The 16,684-nt window shown below is 44.9% G+C and overlaps 1 protein-coding gene across 1 annotated transcript in view; it reads right to left on the bottom strand.

The window, feature by feature from the left end:
• The window catches only part of LOC128650467 (atrial natriuretic peptide receptor 2-like), a 570,608-nt gene that overhangs the window by 340,237 nt on the left and 213,687 nt on the right, over positions 1–16,684 (bottom strand). The window contains 1 exon segment of the mRNA XM_053704420.1: positions 10,446–10,566. Coding sequence (XP_053560395.1) covers positions 10,446–10,566 — 121 coding nt within the window.

Raw genomic sequence — 16,684 nt, 5'->3', positions numbered from 1 at the left:
GGATTTGCGGATGATCCCCCGTGACAGAGCATCAGCAACCTACTCCTCCATAGCACAATTCTCTGTAACAGACAGAGGGTAAACCCGGACCCAAGGAGGAATGGCTCCGGGTTGCAGGTCTATGGCACAATCATAAGACCGGTGAGGAGGCAACGTACCGGCATGCACCTTGTCAAAAACGTCTAGGAACTCTCGATACTCCTCTGGCAATTGAGATACCGAAGAAGTGCACAAGACTAACTGGTTTCCGAAGACAAGTGGAAAATTTCGGACCTGCGCCAGTCGAGACTGGGATTGTGCTTTTGGAGCCAGGGATAACCCAGAACAACCGGAAAATGCGGAGAGTTTATCACCTGGAACTGGAGGGTTTCAAAATGGAGAGCCCCAACAGCCATGGATAATGGAGCAGTTTCGTGAGTAACGAGTGCGGGCTGAATGGGCCTGCCATCAATGGCCTCAATAGCAAGCGGAACGGACCAAGGCAAAACAGGAATGGAGTGATTTGATACAAAAGCACTGTCAATGAAATAGCCCGCAGCACCGGAGTCAACAAGAGCCTGGGTGACTATGGAGGAGTCCACCCAGGAAAGGACAACCGTGACCAAAGGTTTTTCCTTTAGCGGTTCCGGGGATGAGGATAAACCACCCAAGGTCTGCCCCCGACAGGCCTTATGTGTGAGCGTTTCCCGGCCGTGTAGGACAAGACTTCAAAAGGTGGCCCTTGCGTAATGTCAGGGTGCCAGGAATCAGACTGAGATGAGAAGTGCCAAAATAGTCACACCTTTATTAATAGCAAAAAATAATAAAAAGTCCACAAGACCAATAACAAGCCAGGAATCAATACCAGAGCTGGTAGTCAGACGAGCCGAGTCAGGAGCCAAAACGAGTAGTCAGACAAGCCGGAATCAGGAACAAGGAGAACAGCAGAGTCAGGAACAAGCCAGAGATCAGGAACCAGGAGGGACGTCAGACAGCCAGGTAATATACAGGAGCTCTCACAAACGGGTCTGAGACAACGCATGGGCAAAGCATACTGAACAGAGGCCCTTTAAATAATAAGTGATGATATCACAATTCTGAGACTGCATCCTGTCTCACACTGATGATGTACACCAGTCTGGTCATAAAAGGAAGTGCAGGAAATGAGCAGCATCACACAGTATGCCCCAGAGTCAGCAAGAGAGGTGAGTAAAATGGCTGCCAACAGCACATGGCAAACAAAAAAGGGAAAAAAACCTGACAGTATCAGAGAGATCTTCCTTATGTAATCTGGCGTTTATTTGAAAGACTTGGCTATTCGCCTAAAGCTGACATCTGACACTTTAACGTTCACATCTAAAAGGAAGGTCTCTCTGATACAACTAATCGATCCGTACGCAAGTTCTCAGGACCTCTTGGTCCGAGGACAGACATGAATGCTAACCCCACTGCTTAGTCTGAGACACATCAGACTAATTTAAATACACTATACATACCAATTGACTCCAGCCACTTAGACTTCGGTTTTCGATAGAGCCCGTTTTTTGATAGAGCTCTTCTTGTACCTGACCGATCTACATTGCTGATATATTTCTCAATATTATTTAGAGTAATTCCTTTTCCCATTTATTTAGCTGTTCACTATATGAAAACCATCACATAGGTCTGACTAATAATATACAAACAGCAAATTACAACCAATAAGGATCGAGGCATCACGCAAATAGCGCATACTCAATCTGGATTGGGTGATGCGCTGCACACATGGCACGCAAGATGTAAATAAACACCCTCTCCATCAGCTGTTTGGAAGATCAAGCAACTAAATGACTAGAACAGCCAAGGGACCACAGCCTATCATAATCGAGTAATAACGGGATTAGCCCATACTTTATCCTGATTGGGAGATTTGGCACAACATATGGCGATCAAAACAGTCAGACCGTATAACACAATCTCCTAAACAGCAGATTGAGTGACGGCATATTAAGGATCATACAACCCTCTATGCACATACAATGAGAGTAAAGCATCTGATATATTTAATTCAAAAGATCCAACTAAACACATTTGGAAGATGTACATAGTAAGGTGTAAATTACACCTGAACAAACCATCTGCTTCCGGTTTTAAAACATCCGGGACAGCAGGCACCCAAACTATGCTAATAAGTCAGAAAATCAGTATTTAAAGCTGCCAGCCACAAAGAGATACCAGTCTTGATAAAGGCCTATATTGGGGCCGAAACGCATTGACCATAGCTGGTAAGAATATTCCCATTATTTCTTTTTGTATCTGTACAATCTACACTATCAATCTTAACTTTACAGGTACACACAGGAGGATATCGGACGATACAAGGACCTACTAGGACCTATTCTGAGGATTACTAGGATCCAATATGAGGACCACTCCTATCAAATCCACAAGTTTGTTTATTGTTTACATTTTTTATATACTTTAACCCTAATAATATTTTTTTTCTCCATTGGAGTTACAACACTGACTTGTTTCATTTTTGTTTTTTCACTATCTACACAGTTTTTTGCCGCACATTTTGCAGTTTCGGCTTATATTTTTTATTTTTTTTATATTTTTGACTTCACAAAACCATTTGATTACATAGTTTTTCACTTGTTTTCACCAGTTCCACTTGCAAGTTCGCTTGAAAAAGGCTGCAGTAGCAGCTGAAACGCGTAGCGTTTATCTTTCCATTTAACCAACGAGAGAGGGGAAACAGTTTACAGGACACCCGGAAATCGTAATGAAGAGACGACGGAAGGATTACTGAACGGACCCTCCTGAGGTCTAAGCCCATTTCCGCCAGCGTGCCAAAGAACGCTACAAACAGAGCGGAGTTAAACCGGACCAAAAAATCCTACAGGAGTCCTATAGGAGATTGTTTCTTCACACTGCAAAAAGTAAGACTTTGTTTGCTACTATATAATCAACATTTAAGGAATAACAAATAAAAAGCATTTACCGGTATCTGCTGAGGTTTCTTCAAAGACTGATGTGGACATATTTGGAGATCAAAATTAATGGAAAGTTTTGCCTTACTGTAAAAACAGTGTCTATTATTCCACATACACTTTAAAGACATTGCTATAGGATTCTATAAGCCTTTATGCATTTATAGGTATATGACCACTATTTAACCATTCATGGTTCGTTTGCAAGTGCACTTGCACAGAGTTTTTGAATGTAAGTGTAATTTTCTTTAATTTAGCCATAAGTAACACAATTTTTTGGGATTTTAAGATTTATTTTAGATACTAAAGTGAGTGTTTTAATTGTGTCGTGAGGAAATATTATATATATAGACAAATATAGTTCTTTTATGACTGGCCAGTCATGCTTTTATAGAGTAATAATTCATTTTAAAGACATAAAATATTTGATTTCATACAGAGTTAATATATAACATCACAAAAAGTTGACACATGGTTTTATTTTTTCAATTATTATTTTTACAACATATTTACATTGCTTATACAATAAAGTAGTTATTATATTAATATTTTTTTCTCTTCTCTTTTTTCTCTTAGTTCCAATATTTTTCTTTAGTTGCAGCTTTAGTTACTCCACTTTTAGACTAACTTGCTGGTTCCTTTTTAGGGCGAGCTTTTATAGGCGCAACCATGCTTACACCATTCCCTACATTGCTTTAATATTATCAGTTTTTTAGGTTTTATTGATATAGTGAGGTTGTCTAGGGGAATTACTATATTACACTGTTATTAATCTCTTATATTGTTTATTCTGTCCACTTGCAAGTTTGCAAACTTTTAATCATTCCTTTACTGGACTACCATTCCCCACTCCTTGGAAACTTTCATATTAGGGACATTAGGCACCCAATTTCCTCGGAGACTGTCCACAACTACAATCTTATTTGGACACACTAGCCTGTTCACTTGTAAACAAGTTTAAGCCTATTAATCGCTTTTATTGTCAAGCCATTCCCCACCCATACAATCATCATCATGGATCCAAGATTTTATATTGCTATCATCTATTGTGATTTTATTATTCATTATTATCCACTGTGATTTTACATTGTCTTTTATAACTGTTTGCGTATATCTTGCTGATTTTATTATCTACTGTTTTCCATTGTATTTATATTATGTGATTGTATTAAACCACAATTTTAGATCAGTAAGCCTACTCCATACATATTGCTACCAAGACAACCAATCTACTAGTTTATTTAGTCCTCCCAACCCATTTCCACATCTTTTAGTTACCCCGGCCTCTTTAAGCACTTTGCACACATCCAATCGATTTTACCTCCCCTTTTGGCCAGCTAGTAGGCCTTTTGTCCAAAGCTAGCGGTACTATTCCTTGGCGCTTAGTCTCATTTCCACTGTTTAATGGATACTAGACTGCCAAGGTCACCCCTGTCCTATTTTGATTGTTGTGTTTCACCCAGCTCCCCTGCTATTTGTATTAGGATTACACTATGTCATGGAAAGAGTTGATCTCTGCCCGCTTGGCCCCTTCCTAACTTGCCGGGTTTATGGAACTACTCACCAGCTGGGCTTGCTCGAGATCCCTGCCTAAATTTAACCTGGGTCGCTCCAGAGGCCCTTTGTCCCAGAGCTCCGCTCTTTTAGGGACTGGTTATGCCTTTGATGGACATGGGTTGGGGTGATTGCTGAGGGGAGCTCACTCGGGAACCGGGGGTTTTGGACACCCCCCACATTAGGCTGTTACTGAGTACCTTTGCCAGGCTGTCACTCTGGTCCTAAGTAACAGATCATGCCACTTTTTGTACTGTAGCATCTGGGGACCAGGAGCTTTCCAACAACACCCTGGAAGGGCCACCGCTCCCCCCTGGGATCACCCCAAAGCTGCAACCTCGATACTGTGGGGGTCTCTATGAGACTATGGCTCCTATGTAGGTGAGATCAGATAAGGCTCTTCAAGATCATCAAGATCATCAAGATGAGAATGTGTATATAAGCTGTGTGGTTTTCCCAATAAAGTCTGTTTGCGTTTCACCTTAATACTAATCTTGTCTGATTATTAGGGTGGGCTACTTGCTATAATCACTTTCCAGCTATACAGCTACAGGTTCCGGGGAGGAATCGGGATTTTTTGGCGCAGATACCCAGTCGGGTATCCGGGGTCCATCCCAACTGGTGGCAGTGGCGGGATCTGCTTTCCCCATATGGAGCAGTTGAAACCACCACAGGGACAACGTTTCCTGTTAACAGCATAGAAGCACCACAGTGGCCGGCAGCCATGAAAGCTGTGTTCCGATGGAGACTGCAAGAGGTGCTGGCCCAGCTGGATGGTCCTGGTTCTGCACAGGATGAGCTGGGATGGAGGGACTTTATCCGCCGGAAACTCTGGAGGGAGGCTCTTCAACAGAAGCAGGACTATTGTGGAAAAGTCCTCCCCACTGCAAAGGAAAGATACTGGCTCCAGCTGGACTTACGAGCGCCTTACTTGGGAGAGCAGCCCAGGGAAGAATGGCTATCTGAATTAGATGCACTGGTCTAGACTGAGCTGACGCTGGACGACAGCTACCAGGCCCACCAATGGTATGCTATGCAAGTACGGCCATGGCTGGAGGATGGCATTCCCACCGAGGGCTTTGGCTTTGGCGGCCCTGGATTGCTATTTAAAAAGCTGACAAAGGACCCAGACTTTGGGAGCGAGGCTGAGTGGAGACTGGATGAAATTAGTGAGTACTGAGGGAAACTGCTGAACCTCTCGAGGGTACCATGGCTGCAACTTGCAAGCCGATCTGGAATTTATAAGTGTCCAGGAATGGGAGCTAGAAGTGGCCTACAAAAAGCTGCTAGATTGTTTTCAGCAGCAGGCTATGGAGCCGTTGGATTGGAATGTTTTCACAGCACCAGCGGAAGTGCTGGCATCAGGGCCAAGTGCCGCTAGCCTCTGCCCAGCACCTGCGATATCTCTGCAGTTCCAGGGAGAGGAGGTAACCAAACTCTCTCCCCAGCGGCAGAACCTGTTTTAGGGAGAGGATACAGCCAATCTATCTCCCCAGTGGCAGAGTCAGTTCCAGGGAGAGCAGGTAGCCAACCTCTCTCCCCAGTGGCAGATGTTTCCAGGGAAAGGAGGTAGCCGACCTCTCTCCCCAGCGGCAGAAACATTACCAGGGAGAGGAGGTAGCCTACCTCCCTTCCCAGCAGCAGAATCTGTTTCAGGGAGAGGAGATAGCCAGCCTCCCTCCCCAGTGGCAAAACCTGTTTCAGGTAGAGGAGGTAGCCGACTTCTCTCCCCAGCAGCAGAGCAGTTTCCAGGGAGAGGAGGTAGCCGACTTCTCTCCCCAGTGGCAGAGCAGTTGCAGGGGGAGTAGATAGCCGATCTCTCTCCCCAGTGGCAGAGCCAGTTCCAGGGAGAGGAGGTAGCCAACCTCCCTTCCCAGCAGCGGAATCTGTTTCAGGGAGAGGAGATAGCCGACCTCTCTCCCCAGCGGCAGAACCTGTTTCAGGTAGGAGAGGTAGCAGACCTTTCTACCCAGCGGCAGATTGGTTTCCAGGGAGAGGAGGTAGCCGACCTCTCTCCCCAGTGGCAGAACCAGCTCCAGGGAGTGGAGGTAGCCAACCTCCCTTCCAAGCATCAGAATCTGTTTCAGGTAGAGGCGGTAGCCGACCTCTCTCCCCAGCGGCAGAGCGAGTTCCAGGGGGAGTAGATAGCCGACTTCTCTCCCCAGCAGCAGAGCAGTTTCCAGGGAGAGGAGGTAGCCGATCTATCTTCCCAGCAGCAGAACCAGTTTCAGGGGGAGTAGATAGCAGATCTCTCTCCCCAGCGGCAGATCAGTTTCCAGGGAGAGGAGGTAACCGGCCCTCTCCCCAGCGGCAAGGCCAGTTTCAGGGAGAGGAGGTAGCCAACCTCTCTCCCCAGCAGCAGAACCTGTTCCAGGGAGAGGAGGTAGCCAACCTCTCTCCCTAGCGGCACAACCAGTTACATGGAGAGGAGGTAGCCAACCTCTCTCCCTAGCGGCACAACCAGTTCCAGGGAGAGGAGGTAGCCAACTCCCTCCCCAGCAGCAGAACCCATTTCAGGGAGAGGAGGTAGCCAATCTCTCTCCCCAGCTGCAGAGAAAGTTCCAGGGAGCCCTGAGAGGGAGATTGATCACTGCCCTCCACCAACTCCACTGGGTTATACTGGAGAGGCAGTGGAAACTGTAAAGCTGAAGTATGTTCCTGTTGTCCTGGAGGTGGCTTAGATAGACCCCTATATCAACCCAGCAGAAGAGCTGGCAGTGGGGCAAAGTGCCGCTGGCCTCTGCCCACCCCTATTATGCAGCCGTGGAATAGTAACTGTGGTCCATCCAGCAGTGGAGCTGGCAACCGGGCAGGTGAATGCTGATTACTGCCCTTTCCCCGTCAAGGAGGATTTTCCAGTGAGGGTGATTGAGACTACAGCCTCCACCTGTGAATCCCAAGAATGCTGGGCAGTTAGCCCAGGTCCCCAACCTTGTGTTACAGCAGCCCCAGCTACCCTGCCTTATCCCCAGTGGCTGGTCAGATTGCAGAGATAATGGGCAATCAGTCACTCTCTCCAGTGACAGATTCCTTTCATGGGAGAGTCAGGAGTCCACTCTGTAAATGTTCCTTGTGGGTGGGCACATGTACTAGGGCCTGATTTAGAAACCTGTTATCGGAAGCTGAGTGACAGGGCTTGGCATTATTTGGATATCCCTGTGCCCCAGGGTGCAGGGGATGAATGCCAGGAGGGAGCAACAGTGATGCCATGAACCCGGGGTGGGGCGTTAAGAACTTTAGGTTTTATGTGTTTGGTGTTTTCTAGTGAGAGATGTTGCGGGGATGAGATGACCTCTCCCGGCAACCTAAAATTGGAGTACTATCACCAGACAGCCCCAAGCCGACCCATTGGGATCTAGCCAGGTCTGCCGAACTATAGGGGGGGAGCACTGTCACGGACACCAGACTGCCAAGGCCCCCCTGTCCTATTTTGATTGTTGTGTTTCCCCCAGCTCCCCTGCTATTTATATTAGGATTACACTTTGTCACGGAAAGAGCTGATCTCTGCCCGCTTGGCCCCTTCCTGACTTGCCAGGCTTATGGAACTACTCGCCGGCTGGGCTTGCTAGAGATCCCTGCTAAACTTTAACCTACGTCGCTCCAGAGGCCCTTTGCCCTAGAGCTCCGCTCTTTTGGGGACTTGTCATGCCTTTGATGGACATGGGTTTGGGTGATTGCTGAGGAGGAGCTCACTCGGGAACCGGGGGGTTTTGGACACCCCCCACCTTTGGCTGTTCCTGAGTACCTTTGCCAGGCTGTCACTCCGGTCCCCAGTAACAGGTCATGTTGCTTTTTGGACTGTAGCATCTGGGGACCAGGAGCTTTCCCACGACACCCTGTAAGGGCCGTCGCTCCACCAGGATAACCCCGAAACCGTGACCTAGATACTATGGGGGTCTCTATGTGACTCGCTCCTATAGAGGCGCCTGCCTGTCTGGAGGGGAAGGAATAGCGGGATCATATAAGTCTCTTATCAAGATGAGAATGTGTATATAAGCTGTGTGGTTTTCCGAATAAAGTCTGTTCGTGTTTCACCTTAATACTGGTCTTGTCTGTTTTTTTAGGGTGGGTTACTTGCTATAATCACTTTCCAGCTATACAGCTACAGGTTCTGGGGAGGAAGCAGGAACTTTTAGCAGAGATACCCAGTCCGGATACCTGGGGTCCGTAGGATGAGTTATAGGGAGGGTTATATGGTACAATAGGAGTTATAGGGAAGGTTATATGGTACAATAGGAGTTATAGGGAGGGTTATATGGTACAATAGGAGTTATAGGGAGGGTTATATGGTGCAGTAGGAGTTATAGGGAAGGTTATGGTGCAATAGGAGGAGTTATAAAAAGGGTTTTTTGGTGTAATAGGAGGAGTTATAAGGAGGGTTATATGGTGTAGAACGAAGAGTTATAGGGAGGGTTATATTGTGCAATAGGAGGAGTTATGGGGAGGGTTATATGGTACAATAGGAGTTAAAGGGAAGGTTATGGTGCAATAGGAAGAGTTATAGGGAGGGTTATATGGTGTCATAGGAGGAGTTATAAGAAGGGTTATATGGTGCAATAGGAGGAGCTATAGGGAAGGTTATATAGTGCAATAGGAGGAGTTATAGGGATGATTATAGGGTCCAATAGGAGGAGTTATAGGGAGGGTTATACAGTACAATAGGAGGAATTATAGGGAGGGTTATATGGTGCAATAGGAGGAGTTATGAGGTTTATATGGAATAATAGGAGTTATAAGGAGGGTTATATGGTGTAGTAGGAGGAATTATATGGTGCAATAGGAAGAGTTTTAGGGAGTTTTATATGGAGCAATAGGAATTATAGGGAGGGATTATATGGTGCAATAGGAATAGTTATAGGGAGGGTTACATGGTGCAATAGGAGGAGTTATAGGGAGGGTTATATGGTGCAATAGGAGGAGTTATAGGAAGGGTTATATGGTGCAATAGGAGTTATAGGGAGGGTTATATGGTGCAATAGGAGGAGTTATAGGGAGGGTTATATGGTGCAATAGGAGGAGTTATAGGGAAGGTTATATGGTGCAATAGGAGGAGTTATAGGGAGGGTTATATGGTGCAATAGGAGGAGTTATAGGGAAGGTTATATGGTACAATAGGAGGAGTTATAAGGAGGGTTATATGGTGCAATAGGGGGAGTTATAGAGAGGGTTACATGGTGCAATAGGAGGAGTTATAGGGAGGGTTATATGGTACAATAGGAGGAGTTATAGGGAGGGTTATATGGTGCAATAGGAGTAGTTATAGGGAGGGTTATATGGTACAATAGGAGGAGTTATAGGGAGGGTTATATGGTGCAATAGGAGTAGTTATAGGGAAGGTTATATGGTGCAATAGGTGGAGTTATAGTGAGGGTTATATGGTGTAAGAGGAAGCGTTTTAGAGAGTTTTATATGGAGCAATAGGAGGCGTTATAGGGAGGGATTATATAAAGCAGGAAGAGGGAGTGTAGTTATATGGTACAATAGGAGTTATAGAGAATGTTATGGTGTAATAGGAGGAGTTATAAGAAGGGTTATATGGTGCAATAGGAGTTATAGGGAGGGTTATATGGTGCAATAGGAGGAGCTATAGGGAAGGTTATATGGTGCAATAGGAGTAGTTATAGGGAGGGTTATATGGTGCAATAGGAGGAGCTATAGGGAAGGTTATATGGTCCAATAGGAGGAGTTATAGAGAGGATTATATGGTGTAGTAGGAGGAGTTATATTGTGCAATTGGAAGAGTTTTAGGGAGTTTTATATGGAGCAATAGGAATTATAGGGAGGGATTATATGGAGCAATAGGAATTATAGGGAGGGATTATATGGAGCAATAGGAAGAATTATAGGGAGGGATTATATGGAGCAATAGGAAGAATTATAGGGAGGGATTATATAAAGCAGGAAGAGATGAAATGTAAGATATCTTGTTAGATCTCTCACCAGCGACAAAGTGATGCGACTTCCAGCTCTTTTATGATAACGTTCTGAATTTCCAAACTGTAGTTCCTCCCATCGAATCCTCCACAGCATGCTGGCTAGTTCCTTCTCAAGCATCAGTTTCCTATGGACAAACAGACAGACAGACAGTTACAGACAGACACACAGTACTGGTCAGTTCCTTCTCTAGCATCAGATTCCTATAGACAGACAGACAGTTACAGACAGACACACAGTACTGGTTAGTTCCTTCTCTAGCATCAGATTCCTATAGACAGACAGACAGTTACAGACAGACACACAGTGCTGGTCAGTTCCTTCTCTAGCATCAGATTCCTATAGACAGACAGAGAGTTACAGACAGACACACAGTACTGGTCAGTTCCTTCTCTAGCATCAGATTCCTATAGACAGACAGACAGTTACAGACAGACACACAGTACTGGTCAGCTCCTTCTCTAGCATTAGATTCCTATAGACAGACAGACAGTTACAGACAGACACACAGTACTGGTCAGTTCCTTCTCTAGCATCAGATTCCTATAGACAGACAGACAGTTACAGACAGACACACAGTGCTGGTCAGTTCCTTCTCTAGCATCAGATTCCTATAGACAGACAGAGAGTTACAGACAGACACACAGTACTGGTCAGTTCCTTCTCTAGCATCAGATTCCTATAGACAGACAGACAGTTACAGACAGACAAACAGTACTGGTCAGTTCCTTCTCTAGCATCAGATTCCTATAGACAGACAGACAGTTACAGACAGACACACAGTGCTGGTCAGTTCCTTCTCAAGCATCAGTTTCCTATGGACAAACAGACAGACAGACAGTTACAGACAGACACACAGTACTGGTCAGCTCCTTCTCTACCATCAGATTCCTATAGACAGACAGACAGTTACAGACAGACACACAGTGCTGGTCAGTTCCTTCTCTAGCATCAGATTCCTATAGACAGACAGACAGACAGTTACAGACAGACACACAGTACTGGTCAGTTCCTTCTCTAGCATTAGATTCCTATAGACAGACAGACAGACAGTTACAGACAGACACACAGTACTGGTCAGCTCCTTCTCTAGCATTAGATTCCTATAGACAGACAGACAGACAGTTACAAACAGACACACAGTACTGGTCAGCTCCTTCTCTGGCATCAGATTCCTATAGACAGACAGACAGTTACAGACAGACACACAGTACTGGTCGGTTCCTTCTCTAGCATTAGATTCCTATAGACAGACAGACAGTTACAGACAGACAGTTACAGACAGACACACAGTACTGGTCAGCTCCTTCTCTAACATCAGATTCCTATAGACAGACAGACAGTTACAGACAGACACACAGTACTGGTTAGTTCCTTCTCTAGCATTAGATTCCTATAGACAGACAGACAGTTACAGACAGACACACAGTACTGGTCAGCTCCTTCTCTAACATCAGATTCCTATAGACAGACAGACAGTTACAGACAGACACACAGTACTGGTCAGTTCCTTCTCTAGCATTAGATTCCTATAGACAGACAGACAGTTACAGACAGACACACAGTACTGGACAGCTCCTTCTCTAACATTAGATTCCTATAGACAGACAGACAGTTACAGACAGACAGTTACAGACAGACACACAGTACTGGTCAGCTCCTTCTCTAGCATTAGATTCCTATAGACAGACAGACAGTTACAGACAGACACACAGTACTGGTCAGCTCCTTCTCTAACATCAGATTCCTATAGACAGACAGACAGTTACAGACAGACACACAGTACTGGTCAGTTCCTTCTCTAGCATTAGATTCCTATAGATAGACAGACAGTTACAGACAGACACACAGTACTGGTTAGTTCCTTCTCTAGCATTAGATTCCTATATACAGACAGACAGTTACAGACAGACACACAGTACTGGTCAGTTCCTTCTCTGGCATCATATTCCTATAGACAGACAGACAGTTACAGACAGACACACAGTACTGGTCAGTTCCTTCTCTAGCATCAGATTCCTATAGACAGACAGTTACAGACAGACACACAGTGCTGGTCAGTTCCTTCTCTAGCATCAGATTCCAATAGACAGACAGTTACAGACAGACACACAGTACTGGTTAGTTCCTTCTCTAGCATCAGATTCCAATAGACAGACAGTTACAGACAGACACACAGTACTGGTCAGCTCCTTCTCTAACATCAGATTCCTATAGACAGACAGACAGTTACAGACAGACACACAGTACTGGTCAGTTCCTTCTCTAGCATTAGATTCCTATAGACAGACAGACAGTTACAGACAGACACACAGTACTGGTCAGTTCCTTCTCTAGCATTAGATTCCTATAGACAGACAGTTACAGACAGACACACAGTACTGGTCAGTTCCTTCTCTAGCATTAGATTCCTATAGACAGACAGTTACAGACAGACACACAGTACTGGTCAGTTCCTTCTCTAGCATTAGATTCCTATATACAGACAGACAGTTACAGACAGACACACAGTGCTGGTCAGTTCCTTCTCTACCATCAGATTCCTATAGACAGACACACAGTGCTGGTCAGCTCCTTCTCTAGCATCAGATTCCTATAGACAGACAGACAGTTACAGACAGACACGCAGTGCTGGTCAGTTCCTTCTCTACCATTAGATTCCTTTAGACAGACAGACAGTTACAGACAGACGCACAGTACTGGTCAGTTCCTTCTCTATCATCAGATTGCTATAGACAGACAGACAGTTACAGACAGACACACAGTACTGGTCAGTTCCTTCTCTAGCATTAGATTCCTATAGACAGACAGACAGTTACAGACAGACACACAGTACTGGTCAGTTCCTTCTCTAGCATTAGATTCCTATAGACAGACAGACAGACAGTTACAGACAGACACACAGTCCTGGTCAGTTCCTTCTCTAGCATTAGATTCCTATAGACAGACAGACAGTTACAGACAGACACACAGTACTGGTCAGTTCCTTCTCTAGCATTAGATTCCTATAGACAGACAGTTACAGACAGACACACAGTACTGGTCAGCTCCTTCTCTAGCATTAGATTCCTATAGACAGACAGACAGTTACAGACAGACACACAGTACTGGTCAGTTCCTTCTCTAGCATTAGATTCCTATAGACAGACAGACAGTTACAGACAGACACACAGTACTGGTCAGTTCCTTCTCTACCATTAGATTCCTTTAGACAGACAGACAGTTACAGACAGACACGCAGTGCTGGTCAGTTCCTTCTCTACCATTAGATTCCTTTAGACAGACAGACAGTTACAGACAGACACACAGTACTGGTCAGCTCCTTCTCTAGCATTAGATTCCTATAGACAGACAGACAGTTACAGACAGACACACAGTACTGGTCAGTTCCTTCTCTAGAATTAGATTCCTATAGACAGACAGACAGTTACAGACAGACACACAGTACTGGTCAGTTCCTTCTCTAGCATTAGATTCCTATAGACAGACAGACAGTTACAGACAGACACACAGTGCTGGTCAGTTCCTTCTCTAGCATCAGATTCCTATAGACAGACAGACAGTTACAGACAGACACACAGTACTGGTCAGTTCCTTCTCTAGCATTAGATTCCTATAGACAGACAGACACACAGTACTGGTCAGTTCCTTCTCTAGCATTAGATTCCTATAGACAGACAGACAGTTACAGACAGACACACAGTACTGGTTAGTTCCTTCTCTAGCATTAGATTCCTATAGACAGACAGACAGTTACAGACAGACACACAGTACTGGCCAGTTCCTTCTCTAGCATCAGATTCCAATAGACAGACAGACAGTTACAGACAGACACACAGTACTGGTCAGTTCCTTCTCTAGCATCAGATTCCTATAGACAGACAGACAGTTACAGACAGACAGACAGTACTGGTCAGTTCCTTCTCTAGCATCAGATTCCTATAGACAGACAGACAGTTACAGACAGACAGACAGTACTGGTCAGTTCCTTCTCTAGCATTAGATTCCTATAGACAGACAGACAGTTACAGACAGACACACAGTGCTGGTCAGTTCCTTCTCTAGCATCAGATTCCTATAGACAGACAGACAGTTACAGACAGACACACAGTACTGGTCAGTTCCTTCTCTAGCATCAGATTCCTATAGACAGACAGACAGTTACAGACAGACACACAGTACTGGTCAGTTCCTTCTCTAACATCAGATTACTATAGACAGACAGACACACAGTGCTGGTCAGTTCCTTCTCTAACATCAGATTACTATAGACAGACAGTTACAGACAGACACACAGTACTGGTCAGTTCCTTCTCTAACATCAGATTACTATAGACAGACAGACAGTTACAGACAGACACACAGTACTGGTCAGTTCCTTCTCTAGCATTAGATTCCTATAGACAGACAGACAGACACACAGTACTGGTCAGTTCCTTCTCTAGCATCAGATTCCTATAGACAGACAGACAGTTACAGACAGACACACAGTACTGGTCAGTTCCTTCTCTAGCATCAGATTCCTATAGACAGACAGACAGTTACAGACAGACACACAGTACTGGTCAGTTCCTTCTCTAGCATCAGATTCCTATAGACAGACAGACAGTTACAGACAGACACACAGTACTGCTCAGTTCCTTCTCTAGCATCAGATTCCTATAGACAGACAGACAGTTACAGACAGACACACAGTACTGGTCAGTTCCTTCTCTAACATCAGATTACTATAGACAGACAGTTACAGACAGACACACAGTACTGGTCAGTTCCTTCTCTAGCACTAGATTCCTATAGACAGACAGACAGTTACAGACAGACACACAGTACTGGTCAGCTCCTTCTCTAACATCAGATTCCTATAGAAAAACAGACAGTTACAGACAGACACACAGTACTGGTCAGCTCCTTCTCTAGCATTAGATTCCTATAGACAGACAGACAGTTACAGACAGACACACAGTGCTGGTCAGCTCCTTCTCTAGCATTAGATTCCTATAGACAGACAGACAGTGCTGGTCAGTTCCTTCTCTAGCATTAGATTCCTATAGACAGACAGACAGACAGTTACAGACAGACACACAGTACTGGTCAGCTCCTTCTCTAGCATTAGATTCCTATAGACAGACACACAGTTACAGACAGACACACAGTTACAGACAGACACACAGTACTGGTCAGTTCCTTCTCTACCATTAGATTCCTTTAGACAGACAGACAGTTACAGACAGACACACAGTACTGGTCAGTTCCTTCTCTATCATCAGATTGCTATAGACAGACAGACAGTTACAGACAGACACACAGTACTGGTTAGTTCCTTCTGTAGCATCAGATTCCTATAGACAGACAGTTACAGACAGACACACAGTACTGGTCAGTTCCTTCTCTAGCATTAGATTCCTATAGACAGACACACAGTTACAGACAGACAGACAGTACTGGTCAGTTCCTTCTCTAGCATTAGATTCCGATAGACAGACAGACAGACACACAGTACTGGTCAGCTCCTTCTCTAACATTAGATTCCTATAGACAGACAGTTACAGACAGACACACAGTACTGGCCAGTTCCTTCTCTCGCATCAGATTCCAATAGACAGACAGTTACAGACAGACACACAGTACTGGTCAGCTCCTTCTCTAGCATTAGATTCCTATAGACAGACAGACAGACAGTTACAGACAGACACACAGTACTGGTCAGTTCCTTCTCTAGCATTAGATTCCTATAGACAGACAGACAGTTACAGACAGACACACAGTACTGGTTAGTTCCTTCTCTAGCATTAGATTCCTATAGACAGACAGACAGTTACAGACAGACACACAGTACTGGTCAGCTCCTTCTCTAACATTAGATTCCTATAGACAGACAGTTACAGACAGACACACAGTACTGGTCAGCTCCTTCTCTAACATTAGATTCCTATAGACAGACCGTTACAGACAGACACACAGTACTGGTCAGCTCCTTCTCTAGCATTAGATTCCTATAGACAGACAGACAGACAGTTACAGACAGACACACAGTACTGGTCAGTTCCTTCTCTAGCATTAGATTCCTATATACAGACAGACAGTTACAGACAGACACACAGTGCTGGTCAGTTCCTTCTCTACCATCAGATTCCTATAGACAGACACACAGTGCTGGTCAGCTCCTTCTCTAGCATCAGATTCCTATAGACAGACAGACAGTTACAGACAGACACGCAGTTCTGGTCAGTTCCTTCTCTACCATT

The sequence above is a fragment of the Bombina bombina genome, chromosome 2 (assembly GCF_027579735.1).
Source record: "Bombina bombina isolate aBomBom1 chromosome 2, aBomBom1.pri, whole genome shotgun sequence".
In the NCBI taxonomy this organism is placed as follows: domain Eukaryota; kingdom Metazoa; phylum Chordata; class Amphibia; order Anura; family Bombinatoridae; genus Bombina; species Bombina bombina.
The sequence above is the reverse complement of the archived record's forward strand: the minus strand, read 5'-3'. Positions and strand labels throughout refer to the sequence as shown.